The sequence below is a fragment of the Mustela nigripes genome, chromosome 14 (genome assembly GCF_022355385.1).
Source record: "Mustela nigripes isolate SB6536 chromosome 14, MUSNIG.SB6536, whole genome shotgun sequence".
In the NCBI taxonomy this organism is placed as follows: Eukaryota; Metazoa; Chordata; class Mammalia; order Carnivora; family Mustelidae; genus Mustela; species Mustela nigripes.
In genome coordinates, this window is record NC_081570.1 from 6,254,094 (window position 1) to 6,281,730 (window position 27,637).

Genomic DNA, 27,637 nt, shown 5'->3' on the forward strand with positions numbered 1-27,637 from the left:
GCTCGCCGCTCCCCGCACTTTAAAGCCTTCGCCTGCTTTTTCTTCTTCGCACAGAAGTCGCGCTCGGGCCGCCCGCGCGCTCGCAGCAGGATCCAGGCTCCAGGCGCTGGCGCCGGGGCCGCGGGAGGAGGCGAGTGCGCTCCCTGCGGCGGGCGCGGCCCGGGCGCCCCGGCCTCCTCGGCCCCGGAGAGCGGCGGCGGCGGCGGCGGCGGCCTCCCTGGCGCGGTAGGCATCGCGGGGCACCGGCACCGGGCGGGCGGGGGTCCGGGCGGGGGATCGCGGCGCTCGGGGGCCGAGTGGTGGGCGCGGGGGACCTGTTTGGTGAGGGTCCCGCTGGGGACCGGCTGGGGGCCGCGGGGAGCCTTCCCTCGCCACAGGTCCCGGCCGAGGGGGGCGAGGGCGCCGCCCAGCGTCTCTGCGGCTGCGGGCGCCTGCGGGTCGCGGGGGCCCGGGGTCCCACCTGCGAGGGCGAGTCAGGGAGGGAGTCCCGGCGGCCGCGACCACCGTCGCGCCCCGGGTTGAGCTTCGGCCGCTGCAGACCCGGGGAGGGGACCCTAGGCGCGCGGCGGCGCCCACCGACGTCCAGGTGCCCCGGCGCCCCCCGGCCTCGGTGTTCGCGGCTTGTCCCTGCGGCCGAGCCGGGGGCGCTGACCCGCCCCTCCCACACGGGGGCAGCGCGACCCCGCTCTGCGAAGTTAGTTTCGCTTTTCCCGCCAGTCGGGACCCGGATCTGCTGCGCGGCCCTACTGGCCCCCTCGGGGCTCCCCCGCCCTGCCCGCAGCGCCTCCCCCGGGGAGCCCGCCGGGGCGACACCCCGGGCGGCGCCTCCCTCTCCGCCGTCCCGGAGCCGCCACAGCTTCTCCCGGCAACCAGGGGGGAGCCGAGTGTTGTGTCAGCGGATCGATTGAAACGGAGAAACCACAGCAGCCTGGGTCGGTCGGTGGCACCGCGGCATGGCTCAGCGCGCGGCTGGGGTGCGTGGGGACTGGGTAACTGTCCTGCTCCCGTTCAAGGCAGAGGCTCCTGGAATGCTCACTGGCCCCTGGCGGGGTGGGTTGCCCAGCGGGGAGACTGGAAGTGAGTGTGTGAGTGAGTGTGCGTCTGTGTGTGTGTGCGCAAGGTCTGGTGACCCTGTGTCTGTCTGTGTGTCTCTGAGCCTGCCTGTGTGGGTGTGTCTGAGCCAGTCGAAGTGGTGTATCTGCGTGTGTGTCTGTGTGAGATTAAGTGTGCATGTAGTGTGTGTTTGTGTTTGTGTGTCTCTGAGTGTTTCTGTGTGTCTGTGGGCATGAGTGAGTGTGTGCCTGGGGTGAGTGTGTGTGTGTATGTGTGTGTGCCATCGACGGTAACCCAGCAGTGGGGCTGCTGGTGACCAGAGCTGCTTAGCTTGGCTTTCCTTGCTTGGTTCTTTCTGGTAAGTGGGCCGTGCAGACCTGTCGCCCCTCCGGTGTTGGCTGAGGAGAACACAGGCTCCTTCTCCTTCCCTCTTTTTCTCTGAAAATGAACCAGGCGGTTTGGGGGTGAGTTGGCAGGGGCTGCTTCCTGAGTGAGTAATATTTAATTAAACACTCTAGCCGGTAGCATCAGAAACTGGTCATGAGCTGAGTTTTAACAGGTGGTGATGGTGAAAAACGCCGTCCCCGGGGACCGCAGTTCATTGTCCTTGGCAGAATTCTCTCCTGGGGTAGGGCAGCTGGGGAGGGGGCCCAGAATCTCATTCCTGGTTGTTGGGTGTGAGGACAGCAAACATCCCTTCTCGGCCCTATACCTTTTTGATACTTCCCCTCTGGGTGGTGGAAAGTGCTAGATGAGGGGCAGAGACTGGCTTCTCTCTGCTGAGGCATCCATCCCGGAGCTAGGGAAGCCCTGTTTGACTTACAGGGCATCGACGTCGGCCAAACTTTCCCTCCCGGCAGAGGCCCAGAGAGGGTGGCTGACTTGCACGCACCGCAGAGCTGGGGCCATGGACGGTCTCCGGAGCCCCAGGTGCTGCCCCACATTACTGCCTCTGGTGCTGAGCTCATGGGCCAGACATCTCGGGTCTCCGCAGCTGTGAGGTGATGGACTGGATTAGATCATTTTAAGCATTTCTTGTTTTCTTACTGCTTTTTCTTCTGCACAGAGTGCTTTACGCAGGAAAGAGAGAGAAAGAGAGAGTTTGCAGGTGGGGAGGTGCGGAGTGGCCCGATGCAATGATTTTACCAATCCTTTCTTTCCCAGCCTGGCTACCACCAGGGAAGTAGAAAGAATCAACCACAGTGGTTCTGACAATTATGAGCCAAGTGGGGGCCGACCTGGCTTCAGGGAGATCAGGGCTGTGGGGAGATCGTGGGTTCTGGGGGTTGCACGGCTCTTAGGAAGGAGTGGTCCTGCCTGGGGGCCCTGGGTGATGTCACTGTGTTGCTGGGTGAGGCTGCCTTCCTTGGTCTACTCCAGCAAGACTGAAACCGCCCCAGTGGGCTCCTGGGGCTGCCTCCTGAAACGCTTCAGCGTAGAGGCTTTGTTTCTCCTATGGAGCCTGGGAACAGGACACGGCTAGCTGGCAAAGGCCAGCGCTGCCCCTCCTCACTAGGGACCATGGAAACTGTGCTCTCCTGGCTGGGCCTGGGCCCCTTCTTGGACCTTCCCCCTCCTGGGATGAGCAGAGTCTTGCCTACCGATGCGTTTTCACATTTAGCAAAGCCTCCGATGCTACAACGTTGAGAGTTTTGTCCAGGAATTTCACACTGGTTCTTTTCAAGAAATAGGCTGTGGCTCATGGCCATAATCAGTTTATTTTTTGGTGCCTGAGGAGTTTGGGAACGAGGATCTTCATCACACAGGAGCCCAGGGCAGGTGTCGGTGTGCCTCTGCTGGAGTGAGTCCCTCCTGATCTAAAAGTCCAGCTCTTGGTCAAGTGCAGGGCGTGTCCTGCCATGTGCTTCCGAGGCCTGCCGTTGTTGGATGATGAAGGTGGCGATGATGCTGGTGTGATAGCAGGAAACGGTTTTCTAGCCCGTGCTAGTGCCGGGCTCTGACCTGAGTCCTCGACACATTTCCTCGACACATTAACCCTCGTACTTTTCCTAAGAACCCTGGGGCAGCGAGCAGGTTCTCCTTCTATCCACCTCGTCCTGGGGTCGGAACGGCCGGCCACATGACTTGGCCAACGTCTTGCTGCTACCGTGTAGTGGAGTAAAACCCTACTCCTGACTTTGGTGCTCAAGCTGTCTTAATCAGTACAGGGTGCTTCCCTTAATCAGTACAGGTGACCTTCTCTTCAAGAAGCACGTGCTGACTTTTCTTTAATGAAAAGCTTTATTATTATGGAAAATTGCAAATATATAGCAGAGCTGGGGGAAGGGTGTAAGGTTTCCCAGCAGCTTCAAGTGTCGATGCATACACACACCCCCACACTCACACACCTCCGTGTACACCCACACACGTGTCCGTGTACACGTGCACACACTCATGCCTGACTCTTCGGAAGCAAACCTCAGACGAGCTATCAGGCTGTGAGTGCTTGCTAAGCATTCAAGCGAGATCTCAAGCCTGGAAGAGGTAGACTGACACCCAGGGGACAGGTGGGGGTAAGCACACTCTGCCTGGCTGGGACTTGAGGGTCCTTCCTGGCTGTGGCAAGGGGAGGACAGCTCATTGGGACGCCACACCCTCCCCCAGAGTCTTCAGGGAAGCTTCTTGCTTATTTTGTGTTTTAAAAGCCCCATTCATTGCTCAGCATTACAAATAAATGAGCCCGTTGGTTGGTCGTGAGACAGCCCTCAAAACAAGACCTCGGCTCCCCATGGGCCTCCCTTGGAGATGGGGAGAGGGACCTGAAAGGCACAGCCCTGTCTCACGCCCCCATCGAGGCTGGGCCTTGGGTGGGCACGGGCATCCGAGATAGGGCCTGGGCTGCAGGGGATGTGTAAGTGGTTCGTTAACAAGCGTGGTCCTCAACCCAAGCTTAGACCCAAGCTTAACCGTCTTGATTGAAGTCCCCACCATGTGGGTAGCCAATGGAGGAGGGCACAGGTGCCCCCCACCCTGGGGAGGGGGTGGGTGATTTAGGCCCAAGACTCAGGGCATGGGGACATAAATGCCACAGGGTGGGGGCTCCAGGATCTAGCTGGTGACAGGGTCCTGACAATGGCCACAGCTGCAAACAGCCTTTGCCAGAGAGGCTGCCTGTGGCCAAACAGCTTCTGGCTCTGCTTTCGGGCCCGTGATGACTAAACCGTGTCCCTGCGTCCCTGTATCTGTTTCCCGGTGGTTGGGGCGGAGGCTGGCGGTGTTTTCAAGGTGGAGTCCCCAGGCCGGGTAACTATTTAGACGCGGGGTGTGAAGACGTGTGAAGACCCACAGATGTCTGGGAGCCTCCGGGCCAGTTGAGGGTCAGTCTGGATGGTGACCCTAGAGAGAGGGCTGGGGGCCAGGCTCGTGGAGCCGCCTGGAGCCTCTCCCAGGTGGAAAGGGTCTGTGGGTGTGTCCAGATGGCAGCTAGGCCTGGGGCTCTAGAGAGAAGCCTGGGCTGGAGACAGAGACTGTGGAACCTTCTTTCCAAGGGGGTTTAGCTGAGGGGCCTCTGGCATGTGAGGAGGCGTGCCCAGGAATAGAACCCTGGTTCTGGCCTTTTCCTCTAGAACCGGGGGAGACCCTCGTCGTGGGCCGTGTGCTCCTTCTTGTTCTGAGAGCGAGGGTGTGTAGGATCCCCACGGTGGGTGCCCGGCTGCCCAAGGGCCCTGTGGGAAGGTCCCTCTAGGGTCAGGGGTTTCATACCTAAATCTCGTTCTATGGTAAAATGCACATGACCTCACACTTCCCGTCATAGCCACCGCTCATGCCCCATTGGCTGAAGCACACATGTGGTGTGTGGCCTTCACCATGTCTGTCTCCCCGACTCTTCCCAGCAGATGAAAACTCCACTGTGCGGAGTTACCACATTCATCGTGGAGGAACACGGACTCTCTGTTTATGGCACTGCCTGGGAGCACCAGCTCCCGGGAGGGGCTCCGTGGGCCTTTGGGGTCGGAGAGGGAGAGTGCGGGTCCAGGGGGCCCTGATCCCTGCCCCTCCTGGATGCAACCAGCCCAGCCCCACAGGCTGCTGCCCCTTCCTGCTGGTCAGACACAAGGTGAGGCTGCCTGTGGGAGCTCACGGGGCCTGGGGAGCCTAGGGTGTGTGGGGGGCGGGGGGAGCCCCAGGGCTCTGGATCCCCTTGGTCACAGCCCCCAGAGCTGCCCTCGGGGCAAGAGGGGGGCAGCTCCTTCAGCCACTGCCTGCCGGCCTGCCTCCCACTCCCAGCTCAGTACAAAGGGTCTCTACTTCCTCACTTCCCTAGCACTTCTGGATCTTTCCAGGAGATCTTGGATGTCACTGTCCCAACTGCTGCTCCTCACTGACCCTGCTGCTTTGGGGCCATCACCCCTCCTTCCTGCCTAGAGAATACTCGGCACCAGTCGCCCGCGTCCTGCCCTCCCAGCGCGGCCCTCTCTCTGCTCCCCACCTCCCCAGCACCCGTCCCTGTCCTTAGAGGTCTCCCGCATACCCGCCTCCTCATGTCCCTGGTAGCCTCCATCCCCTGCATCTATGTCTCGCTGACCCCCCAGCCTTGCCCTCCTGCCCCCACCCTGCCTCATTCCCATGCTCACCAGCCCAGCACATTCCTACCTCGATGCTACGCAAACTCGTCTCACTTAATTTTAAAAACCTGATTTCCACACGTCTCCCTCCTCCCTGGCCTCCTGGCTCATGTGGCGTTCCTGCGGCAGGCGGTGGGGCCTCCAGCTTCCACCCAGAAACCCAAGCCAGACACACACTCCCCCTGCACAAGACACCACAGGGAGGCTGACCAGTGCCCTGCTGGACTGGGGGATGGGGGGCGGGCACGGCTGGTGGTGCTTCTGGGCAGGGGGCTTGGGGAGACCTGAATCTCCCCAGCCTTTGCTGTCCAGGTAGCCCAGACTCGGGCTTTCCCTCAGAGCCTCCGACACTCTGATCATTCAGGGTGACAGCCCCTTTGTGGGGTGGCCATGAGGTCTTAGGGAGGTGACGCGCTCCAGCACTGGCCACGACATGCTAGTGGGTGGTGGCATCGCCCCCCACAGACCCGCCTGTCTGAGAACCCGAGTGCCCAGTTTACAGTTTGAAGACCAGAACTCCCCCAGAACTCTCCTGGGTGTTTTTGGACTGCTCGTCATTTATTCTTCCATTCACACATTTATTGAGCACCTACAGTATGCAGCCAGTCTGCTGGGCTGAGGATACAAAGGATGGTGGGGAAGCGTGTCGCTCTTAGAGACCTCTCCGTCTAGCGGGTGAGACCGGCCAGACTCTGGTGATGACCTTCCCAGGGTGTGCTGGAGAGGCTGACGGGGGGCTGGGGGGTCGGTGGGCGGTCCAGGTGGAAGGGCGGTGGGTGTGGGAGGTGAGCATGGCCTGGCGTGTGGCCAGGTGGGGGCTGAGGGAGAACAGAGGGGCCAGAGGACACTGGGAGGCGGCCTGTGGGGAGAGGGGCCGAGGCACAGGATGCTCTCTGGGAGGGTGAGCTCTGATGTGGGTTCCTCAAGGCAGTGGCTGAGGGGTGACTCTGGGGTGACCACATGTTTGGCTCTGTCATCTTTCCCCTCTCGGCCATGGGTCCCTATGGCAAGATAGCCTCCTCGTGGTGGACGCAGCTTCCTGCGCTAGTTTGCCCAGCACGTGTTCCCCATAAATAGCCCGGTTCCGACAAGGGAGAACATTCTGGGCACTGCAGAGCTGGGGGCGGGGGGCTGGGAAGAACTCATCTTCCTGCGGGAGGCCCCTCGCCCTCCAGCCCAGAGAGGGGAGGTGGAGCTGGATGGAGTCTTGGGGACCTGGGGGGAGGATGATGGGCCGGGACCCTGGAAGGGCGGACTGGGTGGTTTGGCCGTAATGGAGGACAAAGGGCACGTGCAGAGCTCAGGTGGAGAAGAGGCAGCTTTGAGGGGCCGGTCGCAGAAATTCAGGCTGGGGATCCCAGTGACAGCGGTGACCACCCGGAGGCTGGCGGGTCCCAGTCGGTCTTCATATTGTCGGTGAGGTCCAGAGTGCGGTGCTGCCCCGTTTTACAGATGAGAAGACAGAGGCTTGGAAGGGGAGGCCAGAAGGGGAGGAGCAGGGAGCCCGGCCCTGTGGTCTGCACCCGGGTCTGCACCCACACCCACCAAACTCTGCCACCAAGAAGGAGAGCAGCGGCAGCGAGTGGCTTGAGAGGCTAGACCAGCCGTCGGCGCGGCCCACACCCTGGATGCGAGGAGTCACTGAGAGTCAGAGGGGCCCCGGTTTGTGGGGATACGACAGTACCCCCAGCAGAAATGGGATTGGGGGCTCCGTGGAGAGGCCTCTTAACACGCTCTGTGCTACTGACTCCTTTTTTTTTTTTTTTTAATTGAGGTGAATTCCATATTCCCTACAGCAGTCCATTCTGAAGTGAGTGGTTCCGTTGTGTCTAGAACATTCACAATCTATGCGGCCGCCTCTGCCTACTTCCCTGCATGATCGTCCCTCAGACGGAAACCTGGGGCCCGCTAGCGGTCACTGCGCCTGCCCCTCCCCCAGCCTCTGGCAGCCACCGGTCTGCCGTCTGTCTCTATGGATTTGCCTATTCCGGACATTTCCTATAAATGGAACCATCCACTCTGGGACCTTTTGTGTCTGGCTTCTGGCTAATTACGTTTGGCGTGGAAGATTGCAGTGTTTCCTGAATAGAAGCTGGGTTTCCCTTCCTGGCTCGCTTGGGGGCCCCTGGGAGGTGGGGACAGCTCCATTCAGACGGCTGGTCTGAAACGCTCGCCTAGAGCCGTGTAAACACCTGCTTCCCTCTCTGCATCCATCCCCACCCAAGACCCAGCCGCTGTCCTGCTGACTTTCTCATTGTTCTAAACTTTTTTTTCCAGTGATCTTTTAAAAACACCTGATGAGGTCCACGCCTGTCTTGAAGCCCATCAACAGCAATGCTGCTCTTAGGGAAAATTCTCATTCCCAAACCCGTGACATGGCCTCAGACGTGGCATGACCTCGTCTCAGGTCCGCTTGGTGCCACCACCCCCCTACCTAGAGCAGCAAGGCCCCATGTGTCCCCATGTGTCCCCCGTGTCCCCCCAGGACCGGCTCTGGGGCTGGGGGTCAGTAACTCATGGAGCTTCTTGCTCTGTGTCCACCCTTGCCAGGGTCAGCGGCACCCCAGCCACAGGTCCTGCCTCGGCGGTCCCTGCAGAGTCACAGTGCCATCATCATGGCTGGGGTGGGGGACCGTTTGTAGAGGCAGCACTGCTGGGTTGCCCCCCAGCACGGGAGAAGACCCGACCTGTCACACTTCAGGGCATGTTGGCTCTTTCGTTGTTGGAGCCCTTGACAACTTGCCCCCCCCCCCCCCGCCGTTTCTAGTCCATTCTCTGGCTACTGTTTCCGTGAGGCTGTCTCTACTCCTGTATGCTCCGAGTCGGAAATAGCTTGGACCTTGATGCGACGCCTGCTGGATGTGAGGCACTGTGCGTGCTGTTGTCGATGGGTTTCAAAAAAGGAGGGTCCTTTGTCCCCCCCTTTCCAGATGAGGGAAGTGAGCCTCAGAGACCTTTCCCGAGTCGCAAGAGGGGACACGGCCGCGTGGCTGATGGAAGGCTGGCCTGATTCCACACACCGGGCTCATTTAGCCCTTCTTAGCACCAGGCCTGACGCCGGAGGCGTGCGAAGCTGCCTGAGGCCTCGAGCGTCCGTGTTGCAGCAGGTGGAGATGACAGGTGTGGGCAGGAAGCACTAGCTCACTGTCAGGTGTGCTGGGCAGGCCAGAGAGCCTCCATGCTAAGCTGGGGGGCGGGGTCTCATGTTGGGGGCGGGGAGGTAGAGTGACCCCAAGGAGGAGGAGGATCATGGGAAGGCTGCTGGGGAGCAGGGAGGCCTTGAATGCCAGGCCTAAGTGTGGATAGGAGGTGTCCTTGCGTCCCTTCCTGGCCCCAGGCACCCCAAAAGCGAGGAGGCACTGATAAACTAGGAACGTGTGTCTCCACCTGCCTCTGCCTCCTTCATGGAACACTCTGGCCAGGTCCTCTTAGTCCAAATCAAGCCCCTGGTCCTTTTCCTGGACGCTCTGGGGGGCTCTCCCAGCAGATCATTAACCATCGGTCATTTGGCTGCAGGTCTGACCAAGGCTGGGGTTTTTGGCCGGGGTGGTGCTGCACCCGTGACCTCAACCTCTCCTGGGATGAGAGCATGGGGAGGCTCCCCTGCACCCGCCGGGGCTGATTTCCCACCCTTGGAAGGCCACACGGGCCACGGGCCACATTGGTGGGATCTGTGGGCTAGGTTGATCCCAGGGAGCCTCATGAGATCCTGGACATAAAACACGGGATTCGGAGGATGGCTGTTTTGGGGGCAGGATGAGGGGCCCTGTGCCACATTCTTGGGGTCACCTACATGGACTTCTGGGGGACGAGCCCCGGGATAGATCCGGAAGATCTGGGAATCAGAAGACCTTTGCTTAATTACTCTGGAGTTTGGGGTAGGGGGAGACCTGTGAGGGTTTTTACTTGTCCGAGGGTCTTTGCAGCTTGGAGATTTCGAGAAGCTCCAATTTCAAGAAGCTCTAATGAGAAAGGTCACCTTGCATTTGTGAAGCTTGAAAGAATCATCTTAAGGGGCAACAGCAGTGTGGAATGTGTTTCATGATGCGTAAATCATCTATAAATGTCCGGGTCTCTTTGAACCAACTTTCATCATCTCTGGAGAAACGTGGTGTTCGAAAAGATACTGATGTCCCCCCCCCCCCCCCCGGCCCCTTTCAGTTCTATCTATTGGGCCAAATTTGAGCTGTTTTGTATTTTGTCTGTTTTATCCCCCCTCCCCCCCCCCCATACCTACCCACCCCCCAGGGTTCCAGCAAGCCTGTCTTCCTCACCACTGTGTCACACTTGGGGGTGTCTAGACAGCTCAGGATAAAGGTGTTTGTTTGTTTGCTTTAAATTCCCTCATCATTCAGCCAGCATTCGCTGAATGGCTGAGCTGTCCAGGCTGTCGCGGTGCCTACGCCGAGGGAGAGGTCCAGACAGCACCGGCCCAGGGGACCGTGTCTGAGCCGAGTCCTGAACGGAGACGGGCTGCCTCCCTCTGTCAGGTGTTCTCACCACCCCTGCTTTCTGCTGTCTGTGTTTCTGTGCATTTTTTTAAATGGAAGATTTGGAACACGTGCAAGGGGGTCTCATGAGCCCCACGTGTCCATGACCAAGTGCGACGTTACCACAGTCCCTGTGTCTCTGCACTGTGCACGAGACACCCATCTGTCTGGAAAGACGCTGCTCAGGGAATAAACGTGAAGCCCCAGAAACGGCCAGACGGGACTCGGATGCCACATCACCTGGCCCTGGTTCTGTGCAGTCTTAGGCTTCCAGCCCCCAGTGGGAAGATGGGTCACTTGAACCAGAGCAGTCTGACTCTGATCCTTTTTTTTTTTTTTTTTTTTTTTTTTGGTGGGGAGTAGGGTTCTGTGCAACACTTAACTCTTGGAGGAAATTAAACTGCTGAATATATGTTTGGGGGCCACTGTCCTAGAAGCAGACTAGGGGGTGGTCTTCTGTCTCCTCCTCCTGCCTCTGCCCTTCCCCCAAAACATTTTGCATAAACTGGCAGGAGTAGATTAAGGTCAATGTCGGGGCCAGGCAGAATGGTTCTGCCCTGACTGGCTGGGTGTTGGGTGTGAGCTGTGGCTTGATCTGCCATGTTTTGGATGTTAGGGATGTGACCTCTGTTTTCCTTCTGGAAATGGGTTTGGAGCCTCCATGGGGAACCAGATAAAAGAGCTGTGTTTGGGCAAAGTAGAAAAATGGAGTTGGTTTTCGCTCCTTAAGCCAGAGAATAAGCAATCACTGAGATACGGGGGCCCTTGCGATGGCCAAGTTTTTGCCTTCATGTCCTTGTTTTGCCTGAATTTTTAAAAAGACAAAGCAGGTGGAACCCGACTTTGCTGGCTATTATAGTGGGATGCTGTCTCTTCGGGGCTCAGAGTGTATACAGCAGGAGCTAATCCAGGATTCGTACTGAGATCCAATTCACACGCCATGCTGCTTACCCATTGTAAATGTCCACTCCGATGATTGCTAGTGACTGTGCAGTGGGGTGGCCAGCAGCGCCAGCCCCGAGTTCATGACTTCTCCCTACCCTAGCGCAATCTGCAGGTGGGAGCCGGGAGGTGGGGGGTGGGGGTTGCAGTTGCGGCTCTTGCGAGCGCCTGTACCGGTAGAGACAGTGTCGTCCTGAAGTTTCTTGGGTCAGCAGCTCACGGGCTGCTCTCCTCAAGGACCTCCTCAAGCTCTCCCCTGTCATCTCCCTGATGGGCACAGTTCCAGAAAGCACCTGTTGAAGGCTGCCCGGGGAAGGGTTTGGGTCTGTGTAGAGGTTATCAAGGGGAGGGGTGACTGGCAGTAGTGCGTGCCGATTGTCCAAAGCTGGACCCAAGCTGTGTGTGTGTTTCCCAGTGGACTGTACACACTGACCACCTTTTCCTCCTGGGTTTAGACCCATTTGCTCATTGTTATAGTGAGCCGTCGCTATGTGCCAGGAATCATGCTCGGCACTTCCCGTACAAGTTATGTACTGTTCCCAAGAGCCCTGTGAATGGAGTTGGTTATGCCCATTTTACAGATGGGAAAACTGACCCAAAAGTCAAATACCTTGCCTGGGATCACACTGCCAAGAAGTCAGGCTGGGTGCAGCCCCTGTCTGTGCTCTTGAATCACGCCCCCACGAGGCCTCTGAGTGTGTAGAAGCCCCTGATCTGGGATGGGAGGGGATCAAAAGGCAGGAGCCATTGGGTCACCACACGGTGTTACATTATGTGATACGGGTGTGCCTGGAGCGCTCCAGGGGATGAGAGCTTTCTGGAGGAGAGAAGCCTTAGCCAGACAAAGGGGAGGGCACAGGAGGGGTCCCCAGGGGAAAGAGGTGCCAGAGCACAGACCAGGTGAGAACTCATTCCCCTTGGCCTGTCCCCTCTGTGTCTTGCTGGCCAACCCTTAGCAGGTACTGAGATCCTGAATCTTGTGTTTTCCCCTTCAGGAGTGACCAAGACAACTTGAAAATGCCCTCAAATGTTCTCTTGACATTTCAACATCTCTGCTGGGCTGTGACTAGATCCGGCTGTGTCCATGCAATCCTACCTCCCCTGGCCCCTCCAATAAACAAAACAAGCTGGCCAGCTGGGGGAGCGGGGGGGGGGGGGCTGGGCGGGGGCTTCCGGTTCTGCATGCAGCCCTCCTAGGGGGCCCGCACCCCAGCACCTTGACCCCCACCCCCACCTTCTGCATGCCTATAGCGGGGAGGAGATGCAGAGCGATGCCCTCTTTTGGTTCATAAGCAAAAGGAGAGGGAAGAAATTAGGGAAGTGAGGGCAGGACCCCCAGCACTTGGTTCTGCTCATTGTCTATTAAATCCCATAAAGAATTTCAGAACAGGGGCGCCTGAGTGGCTCAGTGGGTTAAGCCTCTGCCTTCGGCTCAGGTCATGATCCCAGGGTCCTGGGATCAAGCCCCGCATCAGGCTCTCTGCTCAGCAGGGAGCCTGCTTCCTCCTCTCTCTGCCTGCCTCTCTGCTTGGTTGTGATCTCTCTCTCTCTGTCAAATAAAAAAATACAATTTTAAAAAAGAAAAAAAAAAAAAAGAAGAATTTCAGAACATTACTATCTCATCCCCGAGCTCCCCTTGGCCAGGCTGGAGCAGTGGTCTTCCTACATCACCTTGTTTTTCTCCAAGAAAAATCAGCCTGCAGCATCAGACTTTAATTACCTTCCCGAGGGACACTTCCTGTGGATATTTCTACTGACAAGTGGCTGAGGTCGTGCTCCTACATAAAATTAGGGTTTTAAACTGGGTCACAAACTCAGATGCCCCCAGGGGCCGGGAAAGAGGCAGAAACGAAACATCAACACCTGAGTCAGGTGGAAGGCTATAGGGAGGGGGCAGGACTGTGGCAAAGCAGAGTACGTCTGTCCTCTGTCCAGGAGTGGCCTCTCCTACCCAGGACAGTGGGGTCCAATGCACTGAAGTGTCCATTTCTTTGTCCCCCTAAGAGAAGCCAGGAATCCAGGCGTTTTTTGTGTTTTAATGTAGGCAGAAAACGTAGAGGGTTTTTTGTTTTTTAAAGAAATGGCACAGCATACAATGTCTGAGCCTTCCCTGTGCAGGTGAGGAGGACAAGGCCACGGAGGCCAGTGGGTCACGGAGCTTCAGGGTTCAGGAATCTGGAACTGGACTTGTGGGCGCCTGGCCTGGCCCCTCTCCACCTCCCCAGGGCCGCCTCCTGGGTAAGGCAGCAGGGCTGGAAACCAAGTCAGCCAATTGCCCTGCAGCAAGCAGGACAGGACCCAGAGAGACCGAGCCCTGCAACAGTCCTTCCGCCACCGTAGCTCGCAGCAAAAGACACCTGCCTACTGCAGAGTCCCCGCCTTGCTGCCTGTCGGCGGCATGACCCGAAGCACCTCACCGAGATGGTCTCTGTGATCCGGCAGTGCTCCTGGTAGGTTCTGTTGCCCCCACTGCACAGATGAGGAAACTGAGACCCGCAGGGGTTCAACTGACTGGATGGGGTGGGAGCTGACGCCTGAGCCAGGGCTTCTCATCGCCGAGTTTCCCAAAGTGGGGTTCGGGCACAGAGCAAGGAGTGCGTTTCACCCTTTTGGACCTGGTGCGAGCAGACCCGCCCTCACGTTCGGCCCTGGCCGGGGCATCCCCTGCAGCGTGAGGGACCTTGCCCGCTCCGCCCCCCCCCCCCAACTCTGGATGGGAACCTCGAGAGCCCCAGCGGCCCCACCTACTGCAGGACCCACTGCGCTGCTGCTCACGAGCTTGCTGACTAATTCCTTTTGCAAACGGTTCAGTTTCACATGCTTCAGTTTCCAGTAACTACGTGGGTGGATTTGTTTCATTTAAGGGGAAAACAAAACAAAACAAAACATGGAGGGGGTTTTCTTTCCCAAGAAGAGGACTCGCCAATTATGGGTTTAGTGCGTGTGGCCCCGGGGCGGCCCGGTGCGGTTCCACCGCCCGCAGGGCCACTTGGCAGGCGGACTCCGAGGGAGAAATTGCTTAGTCATGTACAAGCGGGGGACCAGGTGCGGGCGGTCAGGGAGGTGCCCTGGCCCTGTGCTCTTCCCCACTCGGCCCTGCAGGCAGGGGAGGTGGGGGGCCGTGGTGCCAGGTGGGACAGCGGGCCTCGCCCACTGTGGGGCTCGCGGCACCCCCCAGGGGGAACTGGCCTGGAAGGAGACGCTCCCCAGCTGGCCTGCCCCCAGCTTCAGGTGAGTTGGGGAGCATGCTGTGCCTGGGCACGTTAGAGGCGGTCCCCAGGGGACAAAGGAGGGGTGCTGTGGGCGGGCGTGGGTGTGTCTTCCCGCAGAGGCTTGACCAGATAATATCAGCTTGCTGATTTGGCGTGGGCACTGGCCATGCGTTTGTGTCAACCTTGGGCAGAATCCTGGGTGTGACCCCTTTAGCTGCTGGAGATGGAGGTTACTGCAAAGGGGCTGATTGGTGAAGGGGATGCCTGGGGGTTCAGGGCAGTCGCTTTTCACCAAGAGATCAGGGATTGTTGGGGCATCTGGGAGCCCATATGCATTCCACAGGCCCAGGGCACCAACGCAGCCCTGTGTGAGGTCTCTGGGGCATGGGTCTCTCCTCCGGAGGAAACCACCTTGGGAAGCTGTGTATAGTCTGGCTGTGGGAGCTGGAGCAGTTAGGAGCCTGGCTCAGGAATCAGGTGGAGGTGGCTGGAGTCCTGCTGTGGTACCTGCCCCTGTGATCTGGGCCTCAGTTTCCCATCTGTGAAATGGGGATGTAAGAGTACCCCATGGATGGGGACGTTGACTTGGGTGAACTTAGGTGCTGTCCTTCCCATAACTGGGATTCAAGGCCTGAGGTGGCACGGGGCCTTCCCTCCCATGTGCCTTCCTGCTCTGAGGGAACGTGTCTTGGAATTTATAATCTTTAGTCCTGGCCTTTGAGAACTTGCCTAGTGTGCTCTCTGGAAGGGAAGAGGGCAAATCGACAGTTAACTCTCCAACAATATTATCCTAGGCAGAGGGTCATAAAGGCAATGAGCGGTGAGAGGAGTTCTGGAGGACTTAGTTGGGATTCAGAGTTTACTCTTAGCAGGCAAATCTAGGAGGGCTTCCTGGAGGAAGTGATGTTGACGCTGAACCTTAGGATGTGTAAGAACTGGAGAGAAGGAGGGGAAAGATCTGTCACTGGTGGAAGAGGCTGTCCATATGCCACTCCGCTAGGAGCACAGAGAGTACCCAGTGTGGCGTAAGTGCTTAATAAATATCCTCAAAATCAAGGACTCTGGGATGTTTAGTTTATCTGGGAACCTATTTTTGTAGTTTTATCTGTTTTTATAGATGTGGAAACTGAGGCTCCCAGAGGCCAAGTAATGTGTCTGGGATTCAGGGTGGAAGCTAGAATCAACACTCATGGCCTTCCTAGGGTGAGGGGTGAGGGGTGAGGGGCTGCCTGCCGCAGGGCTGCACTTCCAGAGGCTTCTTGAATGGGTGTATCTCATTCTTCATCCGCACTCCCTTCACCCCACAGGTTGGCCAAAAGCCTCTGTGTGCCGGGCTCTGCCCTGGTTTGCCCAGCGGGGCATATAGACAGACACACGGACATGGGCCAAGACCGAAAGGGGAGCCCTGCCTCCGTGTCCTTGCCTGTGTTGGGTTTTTAAGCCCGTGCTGTTCTGGAACTGCCCAGTACCCTGGGCCTGCCCTGGCGAGCCCAGGCTGGGTGAGATGGGGTGACTGGGCGTCCCCCAGGAGCCAGGGGAAGCGCGGTGGCCAAGCTCGGCCCCTGACAGCCAGGTGGGGACCACAGGAAGCCGGTGCGCTCACTCCCTTTCCGGGCAGGTTGGGGAGACGTGGCGTGTGTTCTGGGAAGCTGCAGTGTGGGGAGGGAGGGGTGGTGTTTCCTGCGGCCTGGCCGGGGAGGGGGTGTGGGCCGGGGCCGCGGGCGGGTGGGGGTGAAGGCAGGCGAGAGCACCGGGGCCACGGCTGCCCTGCAGAGCCATGGCTCTGCCACCCCCGCTCCGGTCCCTCTCCAGCTGCCCGGCCCGAGGCGTAGACAGCACCTGTCTACAAGGGGGACGGGGGCGGGAAGGAGGCCAGCATCCCACACCTGCGGCCCACGGGGCGGTCCTGCTACGTTCCTTTGTTCCTGAGCACGGCCCTTCCGGCTGCCGCTCTCGGGGTCCCCGCGTCCTGGAGAGACCACGAGGATTGGACTCTGGCTTCTGGCCTGGATCCCAGACCAGTCAGCCTTTTTGAGTCGCACGTTCCACTCCCGTGAGAGCTCACCTTGTGGAATCATCACAGGGGCTCCACGAGGGTCGTGTGGGCCGTGGCCAGTTGCCTGCTTCATTCAGACAGTCGGTCCCCGGCCCGTGCAGCCGTCCGGCGGCTTACCCGTTCGGTGCGGGCTGGGGATGCAGCCGCACGAGGCAGGCACCTGTCCCGGAGGGTTTGCCGTCCGTGGTGGGGACGGTCACTTGAGCTGTAATTACAACACCGTGTGACCGGTGCAGGGAAAGCTAACAGGAGGGAACCCAGGAACGCAATCTGGGGAGGGTCGTCCTGTAGCAAGCCCTGAGGAGTAGGCAGGGACTAGAGAGGTGGGAGCCCCGGGGGAGGGGGTGGTGTGGGGAGCCCAGGAACAGCATGCGGGCTGCAGCTCTGTGTGGACCCAGCAGGCCGGCCAGAGAGGAGGTGGGCAGAGGCCCGGCCTCATGTCGTTCACCGTGCCCGTGGAACATGCCCCCCTGCCCCCCACCCAGATCAGGGCTTCACCTCACACGCTACCCCCTATCTGGAGCCTTGAAGTGCAAAGACAGAAGGAGAGGCCAGCAGGAGGGATGAAGACAGTCCCCGGGGCCCTCTGGCTGTGACCCCTCCCTGGGAGTTGAGGAGGAGGTGGGACCATCTTGGGTTAGAGGCTGGGTGAGGTTGCCTGGCCTCCAGGCCTCATGGGGCGTGGGGCGACAGGGCAGGGGGGAATTGGATTGGGGTGGCAGGGGGTGATGAGTTTAGTGTGGCTTTGAGGCGTGAGATCCTTCCAGACCCAGGTGTGGCTGGCGTGGTTTGGGGGGGGGGCATGGATAGGGCCCCCTCTCATAGAGAGGGGGACTTCAAAATATGTCCAGCCTGGTGGTTAGAGACAGGTTAGCCCATTTGAAGAGCGCTCCAAAGTCCATACCCACTGGTCCTGCGGCTGCTTGAACTGTTGGCCTTGGGTGGGAAGCCTGTCCCCAAGCCTCCAGCCCTAGACTTCCTGGGAGGACCCTGGCTAGGTCTGGCTCTGGGCTGGCCACCTGCCTGCCTGCTCCTGGGGTCAGAGGCAGGGTACTCTCCTTTTCCAAAAGGTGAAGGGGAATCTGTGCTCTCAGTTCCCACTGGGTCAAGTGACTTCTGTTGTGGCACGCAGATACTGCTTAGGACAGGGCCAGAGCCCCCTGCCAGGGATCCCAGATATCCAGCTGGTGTCTCTTTCTCGCTCTTTCTGGGCTCATCCTACCCCCCCCCCCCACTTTGGTTTCTCTTTGCCTCCCTCTGAAATTTTCATAGCAGAAACTCCCTTCTGCAAATATTTACTGAGCACCCGCTATGTGCCAGCCATTGTTTTAGGCAGGGGGTCAGAGCAGAAACAAAACAGACCCGAGGGTGATAATTAACCTCCATTGTGTCTGGGGCATCTCTATGTTGTGGGTCTACCTGCAACACCTCCTCCCTCCCTCCTTCCCCCTGGTGGGCTTTAAGCCCCTCTCACGGGTCCTCCCCACTGCCGTTTACAGATGTGGTGTGCCTGTTTCCTGTTTAGCAGGTCTTGGAAGGTTCTAGAGAGCCAGGAAACCCCTTTGTATCTTATTGTCCCAGAGCACTCCATTGATGGGGCATCTTGTACCCACAGTGGACTTGCTCAGGGTTCCTGATTTATTCCTTGATACTCAGAGGAAGCCTGTACCCAGCCCCCTTCTGCTCTTGTGTTTCAGGCAGTGGAGCAGGAGAAATGGTTCACCTGGTGACAGGAGCTGGGGCCTGTCTCCCTGCTCAGTGCCTGTGTGTGGGGCTTGTGAGGAAGACAGGAGGCACCATGGGGTCTTGAGAGATGTGGTGGGAGTTGCTGAAACACCCGCCAGGGCAGACCCCTTGGTCCTAGCACTGTGGCTGGGACACTGTGAGGCTCGGTGGGAATTTGCCGAATGAACCTCACTCCTGCTGATCATGACTTTCCTTTTGAAGGTGCCCCCGTGGAGGGCTCTGGGTCTCTTTATTTCCTTGGTGGGGGGAGGAGGGTTTTCAATTATGTCACTGGAGGTTTTGAGGCCATACCTGCTCCTGTGGCTGTTGAGGTGGGGTGGAATTATGGGATGTTCTGCTTCATGAAAGGTTGGTGTGACTGGGAGGGGTCACCCCCAAGACGCCAGTGGAGAAACCTCTCCCCCTTTTTAAACAAGCATCTTTGCCTCTGCTCCATACATATCTCGGACTCCCCGAGTCTCTGACCCACTCCCTAGACTGGACAAGGGACACACTTTGGCTGAAAAAGCCATCAGTGTGCTTATAGGTGTTGGAGATAGTCCTGTCCCCCCTCAAACCTTCTCCTCCGACCCCCCCCCCCCCCCACACGTGACAAAAGCCCTTAAACCTTTCTAGTTCAGTCTGCAGAGGCATCCCAGGCGCTGGGCCTGAAGCATTTGCATTCCTAGGACTTAGCCTGATGCTTTGAGTGTCAAGTTTCTGGGTTAGTGGAACAGGGAGCGGGAAGCCAGAGCTCTTTACAAAGAAAGCATGTGTGCGGTGGAATTCCAAGTATCCGGGATGGCACGGGGTGGCCTCCAAGCCTCAGAGAGAGTTCTTGGGGGGAGAGCAGACCCTGTGTGACCTTTGTATGCAGGCCCTGACCTTGGTACCTGCTGGGGAGGTGTCTGGGCAGCTCCGAACACTTACTATTCAGCCAGATGTGGGTGAGAGTTCCGCCGGGGCCGCGTAGGCAGTGGCGAGGGAGGCAGACACGGCAGCTCAGTGCTGTACATGATCGCCTCTGAGACCCACGGAGAGAAAGGGTCACCATTTTTTTTTTTAAATAAGCTGCCGAGGGTCACCGGACCATGTCATGGATGCCAGGACCAGCCTGATTTCAGCGATGTGAACCGTGAGTCATCCTGAGTCATGAGAGGCAGAATGGGGGCATTGGACTGGCCAGAGGCATGGTCAAGTTCATGGGGGACGTTCGTTCAGCTGCGGGGTGGGGTAACCCGGGTGGCAGGTCATGGGCAGAGTGGGGTAGGGGCCGTGAGCATCAGCAGCAAGGTCTGCAGCCTCTAACCCAATCGGGGAGCAGCCGCGACGTGTCTGTTGTGCAGAAAGGCAGAGGCCATCCTGGGTAACGCGCACCTGGGACTAGCAATGGGCAGGGGCTTCCAGCACCTGCTCCCCTGAGCTCCCATCCTTTAGTAATGACTCCGATCCCCAGGACTTAGTCCCTAGGGCCGGAGCTCCTTCTTTGCCTTGGATCTGTCTCTGTGCCTTCCTTTTCAGGAGCACTTAGTACAAAGCCGGCACCGGGATGCATGTGCGCCAGCCTCGCCTAACCCTGAAGCCACCCCTATGGACACAGATACGGTTCTTGTCCTCATTTTGCAGATGGGGAAACAGAGGACCCGAACATCTCAGGTCTTCGCTGGGGAAGGGTCAGAGCTGGGAATTGAACCCATCTCTGATGTTCACTGGTTTTGGGGGGATTAGTGTTGGTTGTTCCCCTGTTCATAGGGTGACCTGACTAATGGTTGATTGAGAGCAGGTGTCTGTGAATAAGGCCCAGAGTGACGAGTGTTCCTCAAAGCTACGAGAGGTGGTGTAATTCTTGGGGAGATGTGTGTGTACGGGCTCCTGGGCCAACATTCTGGGGAGGCCAGGACCACCTCTGGTTCTACGAAGGCTGAAAATTGGCAGAATATTCCAGAAGGCCAGAAGAACCAGAGCAAGGTGGCAAGTTGTTGAGCTGATCAGCCCCACTCTGGCCACTCCGACAGTCAGCAGGGGTGGAGGTGCAGCTGTGGGGGCCCCTGGGATGGGGGGGAGTGCCATATTGGACCACCAGACACCTCCGCCCCCCCCCCCAGCCTCCCTTTCCTTTGTCGTCCGGCTGCGTCCGACGTCTAGGCTTGCAGGGAGGTCCCTGAATGGGCCTTGGAAAGAGGTCACTCCCTTCCCGTGCTGCTGGCACTGACCCACATGTGACCTTCCCCGTGGTGACTGTGTCTGGCTGTCCCTCTTTGATGCTGTCTGTGGAGGGGCTGCAAATGTCTGGGGGCAAGGCGCCCCGGCCCGCCCCACCTCTGCTCTGGCCTCCCTGGACCTCTGCGTTCTGCGGCCCCTCCTCCCCTCGGCCACGCTGGGAAGGGGAAATCCACAGTCCTGACCCTCTGAGCATCAGACTTTTCCTCTCCACGAAGCGCCCCGGCTGGGCTGGTGGCTCGGACTGTCTAGATAGAACAGACCAGTTCCTGCTGGGCTGGAGCCGAGGCGGATGGGCGGCCCCACCGGGCCCCTCTCTGGCCCTCCGGCCCCTCTGCCTGGCGCTCAGCAGTGGACCTTCCTTCCGAAAAATCCCTGGGGTTTTTCTGTCTCTCCCCGGCTGGCTGGGGGAGCCCGTCCCTCGGGACCTGCAGGTGGAGGTCATGGTGAGTCTTGGGAGACGTTCCCGTGTAGCCTGGGTGCCAAGGCTGACCCCAAAGGTCCCCGCTCCTCGTGTCCTGATGCCCAGAGGGCCGTGCTGGGCTGCGTTGCCGCCTCACCTGGGCCTGGAGCTCTGTCTGCCACGGAGGGCTGAACTCGGGCTTAACTTTTAGTCTTGGCGTCCAGAAGTGCACGCAGCGGAGGATGGAGAACGTGAGGCCTACCTCCCCTCAGGAGCCGTTTTCTTCTCACAGTTGACTGCCCCTGTGTCTTTGGGCACCTGGAGCCCCACTGGGCAGATTCTGAGGAAGTGGCTTTTGCAGATCCCTAGGGCTCCTCGGCCTCCAGGGAACCAGGCCATCTCCTCGTCACTGACGCTCCTGCTGGGTGTCCGGAGAGGGGGTGAGTCGTTAGGGTCCGCTGTGATGCTCACAAGGTGGGAGGGCCCTGCCGCTTGGGGCCTCAGAGCCACGGGCTACGTGCCTTTTCCCTTCCTTCCTCCCTGTAGCCAGTGGAAAGTTCGGGGGGATCTTTTTCTGTAGGAAGGAGAACCAGGATACAGACCCCAAGGGGCAGGGGGTCACGTGCAGGCTCGATGCACACCAGCCATGGGGAAGGCACCTGAAATCCAGCTCCAGAACCCCTGCTCGGGGCACCCTGGTTACTGCATTCAGTCACGGTTCCTGGCGGCTTTTTCTCTTTCTTCTTCCTACGCTTTTTAGGGCGTATCTTTGATGCGCGCCAAAATAGGGGACCAAATCCCAGGGGAGGACCACTGCGTTCGTGCTTCTCTTAGCAAGCTGCGAGTCGATGAGTCAGATGCAGCTGGCACGGGCTCGGGCGGGCAAGCACTGGCGTCTTTTCACCACGTGGACCCACTGCGGGCTCTGCGCCGGCACACAGTGGGGCCGCACGTTTCCTCACGTCAGCGCATTGCCTCCCGATGCGCCATGGTCACACCTGCCGCCCTCCTCTGGGGCGGGCTCCCCCGCCACCCCGAGCTCGCCGCATAGTAGGTCCTCAGCGAGGTCTTGGTGGGGAACGTGGGTTGCGTCCGGTGCTGTTGGCATGTCCCTTGACGTCCTCTGTGGTGTCTCTGGGCCCAGCCTCGGAAGGGTCCGCTTGGAAGGGCTTGGGTCCGGACACTGTGTCCCCGACAGGGAGGCCAGACGGCTGGGGATGCAGCAGTGTCAAGACAAAGGCCTAGTTGTGCCCTCGGAGAAAACCCAAACCTGGTTTCCCTGTGGCTGAAGCTGCCAGTGCCCAGCCCGCCGTGTTCCCATAAAGGGAACTTTGTGTGTGGCTGCCGGCGGGGAGGAGGGGGTAGCCGGCGCCTCCCAGCACCCAGCCTCTCCCCGGGAGCGGGTGTGCCGCCTGGGAGCCGCCGCCCGCTGTGATGATAACTCCTGTGATCCCTGACCTCTCGGAGCCGACACTGGCCAGACGGTCGCATTTGGGACAATCAGTCTGTTCTCCGTGTCACGGGGCCAGCACTGTCGGATCCAGACCAGACACATTCTTTCTTGGAAACCCGAGTGGGGGCGGGTGGTAGGGACAAGGCTGGCGTGGGAGGTGCCCTGTGAGCGGGTCTGTGCCAGGCGGGCAGCGGGGGGCTGCGGGAGTCCCATCTGGAAGCCCAGCTGCTGCCCCTGAATGGGGGGCTTGTGTGCACCCTTGAAGTTAGGACCCCAGGGCTCAGTGTGTGGCAGCTGACGGAGCCCTGCTTCTGCTCCCACTGCTGACTCGGGGTTTTCCACCAAAGGGCAGACGGCACAGGCAGAGAGGAAAGGGGCCAAGACTGTCTCCTGCTGTCTGGGCTCGTCTGCCCTGCCCACTAGGGATGGTTTGGGCTGTTTAGGGGTGAGCTCTTGCCGTGTTTGGAAACCGGGTTCTCAAGGAATGAGGGGGCGGGAAGGCAAGTGGAGGCAGAAAGTCTGCAGATCCATTGGGGGAAGTTTCTAGAGCAGATAGGGGACATAGAGGGGGGTGCCTGACTCTACCTTCCAGAAGCGGTCCATGCAGGTAGCATTTCCATGGAGCTTGGCAGTGTGGACGGTGGCACTGTGGAATGGAAAGAGCTGCTCACTCATTCTACAAGTATTCATTGAGCACCTACTGTGTACCGGGACTGTTCCAGGCCCTGGAACATAGAGGTAAACAAGACACCTGCCTTTATGAAGCAGATGTTCTCAGTGGGGAGCAGATCTTAAGCAGATAACCAAGAATGTCATCAGAAAGTGCTGTGGGGAAGAGCTGAGTGGGGTCCAGGGATGGGTGTGCTGGGGGCAGAGAATGTTTGCCATGTAAAGTAGTAGCTGGGAAAGGCCTCTGTGATGACGCGACCTTTGAGCAGACGTCTGGTGGAAGTGAGGGGCTAGCCATCCGGGTATCCAGGGCCAGTGCACCTGGTACCATGCAGAGGGTGTAGGACGTGCAAAAACCCAGAGATAGGGGCTTATTAGCATGTGCTGGGAACAGCCAGAAGTCCAGGGAGGCAGGACAGAGTGTGGAAGGGGAGAAGGGAGAGGGGGTGCACGGGGCTGGGCTGTGGGGGCCTGCGGGCCACTCGGAGACACCTACTCTTCAGTGAGTGGAACCACTGGAGAGTCTGGGCAGAGGAGACTGGTGTTGAGGCCCAGGAGGGGCCAGTGAGGTGGGGAAGATGGCTGTGGTCTGGATGCATGGAAGGTAGGCCTGGTAGGGTTTGCTCCTGGACAGGCTTGGATTTCTGCCTTGTCACTTGTATATACCATGTCGATGGATAAGGTGCACTGCTCTGAGGCAGGGTTTTCCTTCCACCTTCGGCAAACATTTATTTGGTGCCCGCTGTGTGCCAAGCTCTGGGCTGGGTACTAGAGCATCCTGGTGCCTGCTTCAAGGAGGGGGAGGCAGGAAAGAAAACCAGCCACGGTGTCTCTCACTGGAGTGAGCCGACCAAGGGGCAGGGCTCGGGTGCTCAGCACGTGTTCGAGAGACCAGTTAATGAATGTAAACAATACACAGGTGCTGAGAGGCACAGAGTGGGGGCATCTATGTGACATGGGGAGGAGGCCAGAAGGCTTTCCAGAGGGAACATGTCTGTTCAAAGTCTCCATGAAAAGAAGTCGGGTAACCCCAGGATGCTTGGGTGGAAGAAACAGTATGAGCAAAAAAGTAGTCTTCAAAAAGCTTGTCTTGTGAGTCCATTTGGACTTTCCCATTTGCAAAGGACAGACAACCCAGTACAAATAGCCTTAAGCAAAAAGAAGCTGGTTTGCTGAACTGGATGAAGCCGCTAGAAAGTCAAGCGGTTTCAGGCATGGCTGGATCCAGGGGCTCAAACCTCAGCATCAGCTAGTGCCTCTTGGTCTTTAAGCACCTGCCTTCTTTGTTTTTGCCCTTGTTCTCAGAAGGTATTTAAGCCAAGGTCCCAGGACTGGTTCTGAGTGGTCTCACGGTCACAGGGGTGGGTGATGTCCTGATACAGTCGCCTGAGCCCGGGTGCCCACCCCTAGAGCCTAGGGTAGAGCAGGACCTACCCCGGCCCAGGGCAGGGGGTGGGGAGGGGGAGCCCTCCTTGACAGAATCAAGCTGCATCACCGGAACATGAAGACCCCCACCCCAACTTGTTAGGGACCCCGTGCTTGTTTTCAGCGGGTGGTTATTTGTGTCTGGTGGGCAAGGCTGGTGGCAGGGAAGGATTGGGAAGGAGGCTAGAGAGGTAGTCAGAACCAGGGCACGTGAGAGTTTGACCATTGTTTCTGAGGTGGCCCCGTGCCTGGTACATCGTGACCGCTCAGCGAACTTAGCTGCGATGACCTGTTTCATGGGCGCCTCCAGATGGTTCCAAGCAGGGAAGCGGCACAGGGAGAGGAGTGCATGAAGGGGTCCCGTGCAGGGCCCGGGCCGGGCTGGTGACCACCTGGGAGGACACGAGCGGTCAGGACCTCGGGGGCAGACGCCGCGCACGGCCGGGGGCAGGGGAGGCCCATCCTGCCCCCGCCTCCTCGGAGGTGGGCCCTCGTGCTGGCTCTCATGCTCCTGTCCCTCGGAGGCCGTCTAGACCCACTCGGGTGGCAGACTTGAAGCCCGGCATCCTCATCCTCACGGCCCTTTCCGCACTGGGGAGCCGTGACCTCCACGTCCCTCTTCGCCGCAGGCTGATGTTTGTGGCGGTTGAGCTGGTGTGTTTCTCGAAAAGCAGCCTGTGGTCCAGTGAGGCCGGGCTCCCCTTTTCCCTTAGGCAGCTCTGCTTCCTGGACTGGCACTAAGCTCCCTGCGGCTGAATGTTTTTGCTTCAGAAACCTTGAGGGAAGATGTGTTTGTGTCCGTGCGTCTGCCTCACTCCTCCTGGGAGAGAGAAGATGCTACAAGGGGTCAGGAGTCCCTGAGGTCAGAGTGCATTCTGTGTGTCCCCGGGGGTGTGGCTGGGCTAGCCCCTGGCATTGGAGAGGTCACACAGAATGTTCTCTGCGGGGCCGAGTTTGTCCTTCCCTGCCTTTGGTCGGTGGGGCCGTTGGTATCCTGAGATTTCTTGGGGAGTGAGGTGTCACCCCGCGGGCCTGTTGGGGAAGGCCTGGGTTTGGTCCTAGCACTCCCCCAGGGTTGCTCAGGTCACTTGTCTGAGCTTGCACCAAGGGGCCACCAGATGACCCTGTGGGACCCCCTGGAGCCCCCTAAAGTGTCTACAGAAGGTTAGTGGGTGGCATCTGGTCAGGACCCCAAAGTGCCCCTTGAGCAGCTCCCCTGGGGTCACTGCCTATGGCCCAGTGTTTCCCTGGTGGGTGGCCTGGCCTGGGAGGACTACAGCGGGGGCTGCTGGAGGTCCAGTGTGGGAACTAGGGGTTAGGCCTGAGAACCCCTCAAGGCTGCTGGGCCAGAGGAAACACCTCCCAGAAGGGAGCCACAGGTCGCTCCCCGCCCCCGTGCCCCCGCCCTCTTCCTTCCCGGCCTGGCAGAGGCGCGAACCCCGAGCTGGCTGTGTCCAAGGGGCTTTCCTCATTACTGCAGTTCGGTCTGCGTTGGCTTAATTTGAAAGACTTATTGCCTCTGAGTCAAAACACAAAAATCCCCCTGGATGTGCCACGGAGTTTGCCGTTGAAGGAGGAACTGGCGCCTTCTCTGGGGTGGGGGTGGGGGCGGGGGGTGCGGTCCCTAATCCTCTGCTTCCTGCCTGCAGCCAGGAGGCTTCTGGGTTCGGAGACCCCAGCCTCTCCCAACCCAGGGCTCCCCTGGGACGGGTGCTCAGGGCTGGGTAGACAGTGGCATGATTGCCCTGTGATCCAACTGGGAAGAAGCCTAGCCCCCCGCCCGACCTCGAGGCCCGAGCCCCTGCTGGTGCCGCCTGATGCTGGGAACCCGAGGCCTCCCGGGCACTCTCCTGAGATGGTCTGCCTGGGTGGGGGAAGAAATTCGTAGTTTGATTTTTTTTTTTTTAACCTCTTCCTGTTTGATTTCTATTTTTTTGATGTGTGTTTCATAATGTACGTCATCTCTCGATACAAAAACAGGTGAGTATCATGTACGCACAATGTATCTTTTGGGGGATACGTAATGAAAAGTTCGCTAATCCCGTGCATGACCAAAAAAGGCTGGTACGTAGTGCTACGTGCGGGGCTATGGTTCGTGAAGGCAGGAGACACCCCCGAGGTCCGGGGAAGGAAGGTGTGGGTAGGCGGGGCGCAACGGATAGCAGCATCCTGGCCCCACCCTGGGCTCGGGCATCATGTCGCATCCTGGGCACGTGGATGTGGGGCTCTGGGCCTGGTGGGACGGGCTCTTGGAGGAATTTGAGGGGAGAGGTTTGGCCCATTTTTTCCAGGGTAGACACCATTTCCTAAGGTCTAGACCAAGGGTCATTGAACTCTAAGAGCCGGAGAGTAAATATTCAGGGATTTTGTGGACCATGGGATCTCTGGATTTTGTGGACCATGGGATCTTTCTAGCAAGCAGGAAAGCAGCCAGGAGATGGTATGGCCACAGAAGGGCATGGCTGTGTACCGATACAACTTTATGGACAAAAACTGACAGTGGTCCAGACTGGCCCATGGGGCATCGTTGGCCAAGCCCTGGTCTGGATTAAGAGGATGGGGCCCAGCACAGCTGAGAGCCAGCTGCTGTCACCCACCAAAAAACAAGCCCCTGACCTTGCCGTCACAGATGAGTGCTCCAGCCAGATGCACGCATGGGCTTGGGGGGGTGGTGTGGACCCTACAGAGAGTTTGCTAAGCTGGGGCAGGTCAATGTCCCCTTTCCCCGACATAGCAGAGCACCCCCAACTCCAGCACTTTCTTGTTCTGGTCCTCTCAAACCAGATAGTCATGGCAGCGGGAGGAGGTAGGGCCCCTGGTCATGGTAGAATCACAAAGAAACAGAAACGTAAGGCCCATGGCAGTCGAAATGTGGTTGAAATGTCTCACTTAGAGTGACACAGAGGGCTAGGGACAGTGTTGGGATGGAGTTTCTGCTCGGTCACTTCCCTCCTGGCTCAGGAGAGCCACGGAGTTGGGGTGCCCCCCTCCTTGCCCTGATAGAGTCCCAGATGCTGGTGTCCTAGGTTGGCCTTTTGTCCACGGCGACACAAAGACAGTTTTGTCCAGGAGCGCACTGCATCCGTTCCCGTCTGGCTTTGCAGTTGGGGCACTGGTGACATTACCAGCAGGATCTTTTTTTGATGTAGGGGCTGTCCTTGCTCTGGATGAAATTTAGGGTACACACCACTAGAAGGTAGACACCTTCTACCCTAGGTCACAGCCACTGAAAATGTCTGTAGGTATGGCCTAACGTACCCTTGGCGGGGGGGTGTGTGTGTAAAATCACCCCAGTTGAGAATCACTGCTGTGTCTTAGTTAAGCTAGTAAGCGTGGACCCTGTGTTTTCTGGGATCGCTGATCGTGGTAGAAAGTTGGGCTGACGCTCTGACCGATTATAGAGACTCCCCGGGGGACGCAGGGC

At 58.7% G+C, this 27,637-nt stretch overlaps 1 protein-coding gene across 3 annotated transcripts in view; it reads left to right on the top strand.

Moving 5' to 3' along the window:
- The first annotated feature begins 80 nt into the window (after positions 1-80).
- The window catches only part of SPSB1 (splA/ryanodine receptor domain and SOCS box containing 1), a 64,721-nt gene continuing 37,164 nt past the window's right edge, over positions 81-27,637 (top strand). Inside the window, exon 1 of one of the 3 annotated variants that reach the window (XM_059374973.1) lies at positions 81-225. Coding sequence is in view for 1 of the 3 variants with exons in the window: in XM_059374971.1 (XP_059230954.1) it covers positions 19,058-19,178 (121 nt within the window). In the remaining 2 variants the exon portion in view is untranslated. Of the gene's footprint in view, positions 226-874; positions 975-19,011; positions 19,179-27,637 lie in introns of those variants that run through there. The other 2 variants (XM_059374972.1, XM_059374971.1) reach the window with 2 other exon arrangements.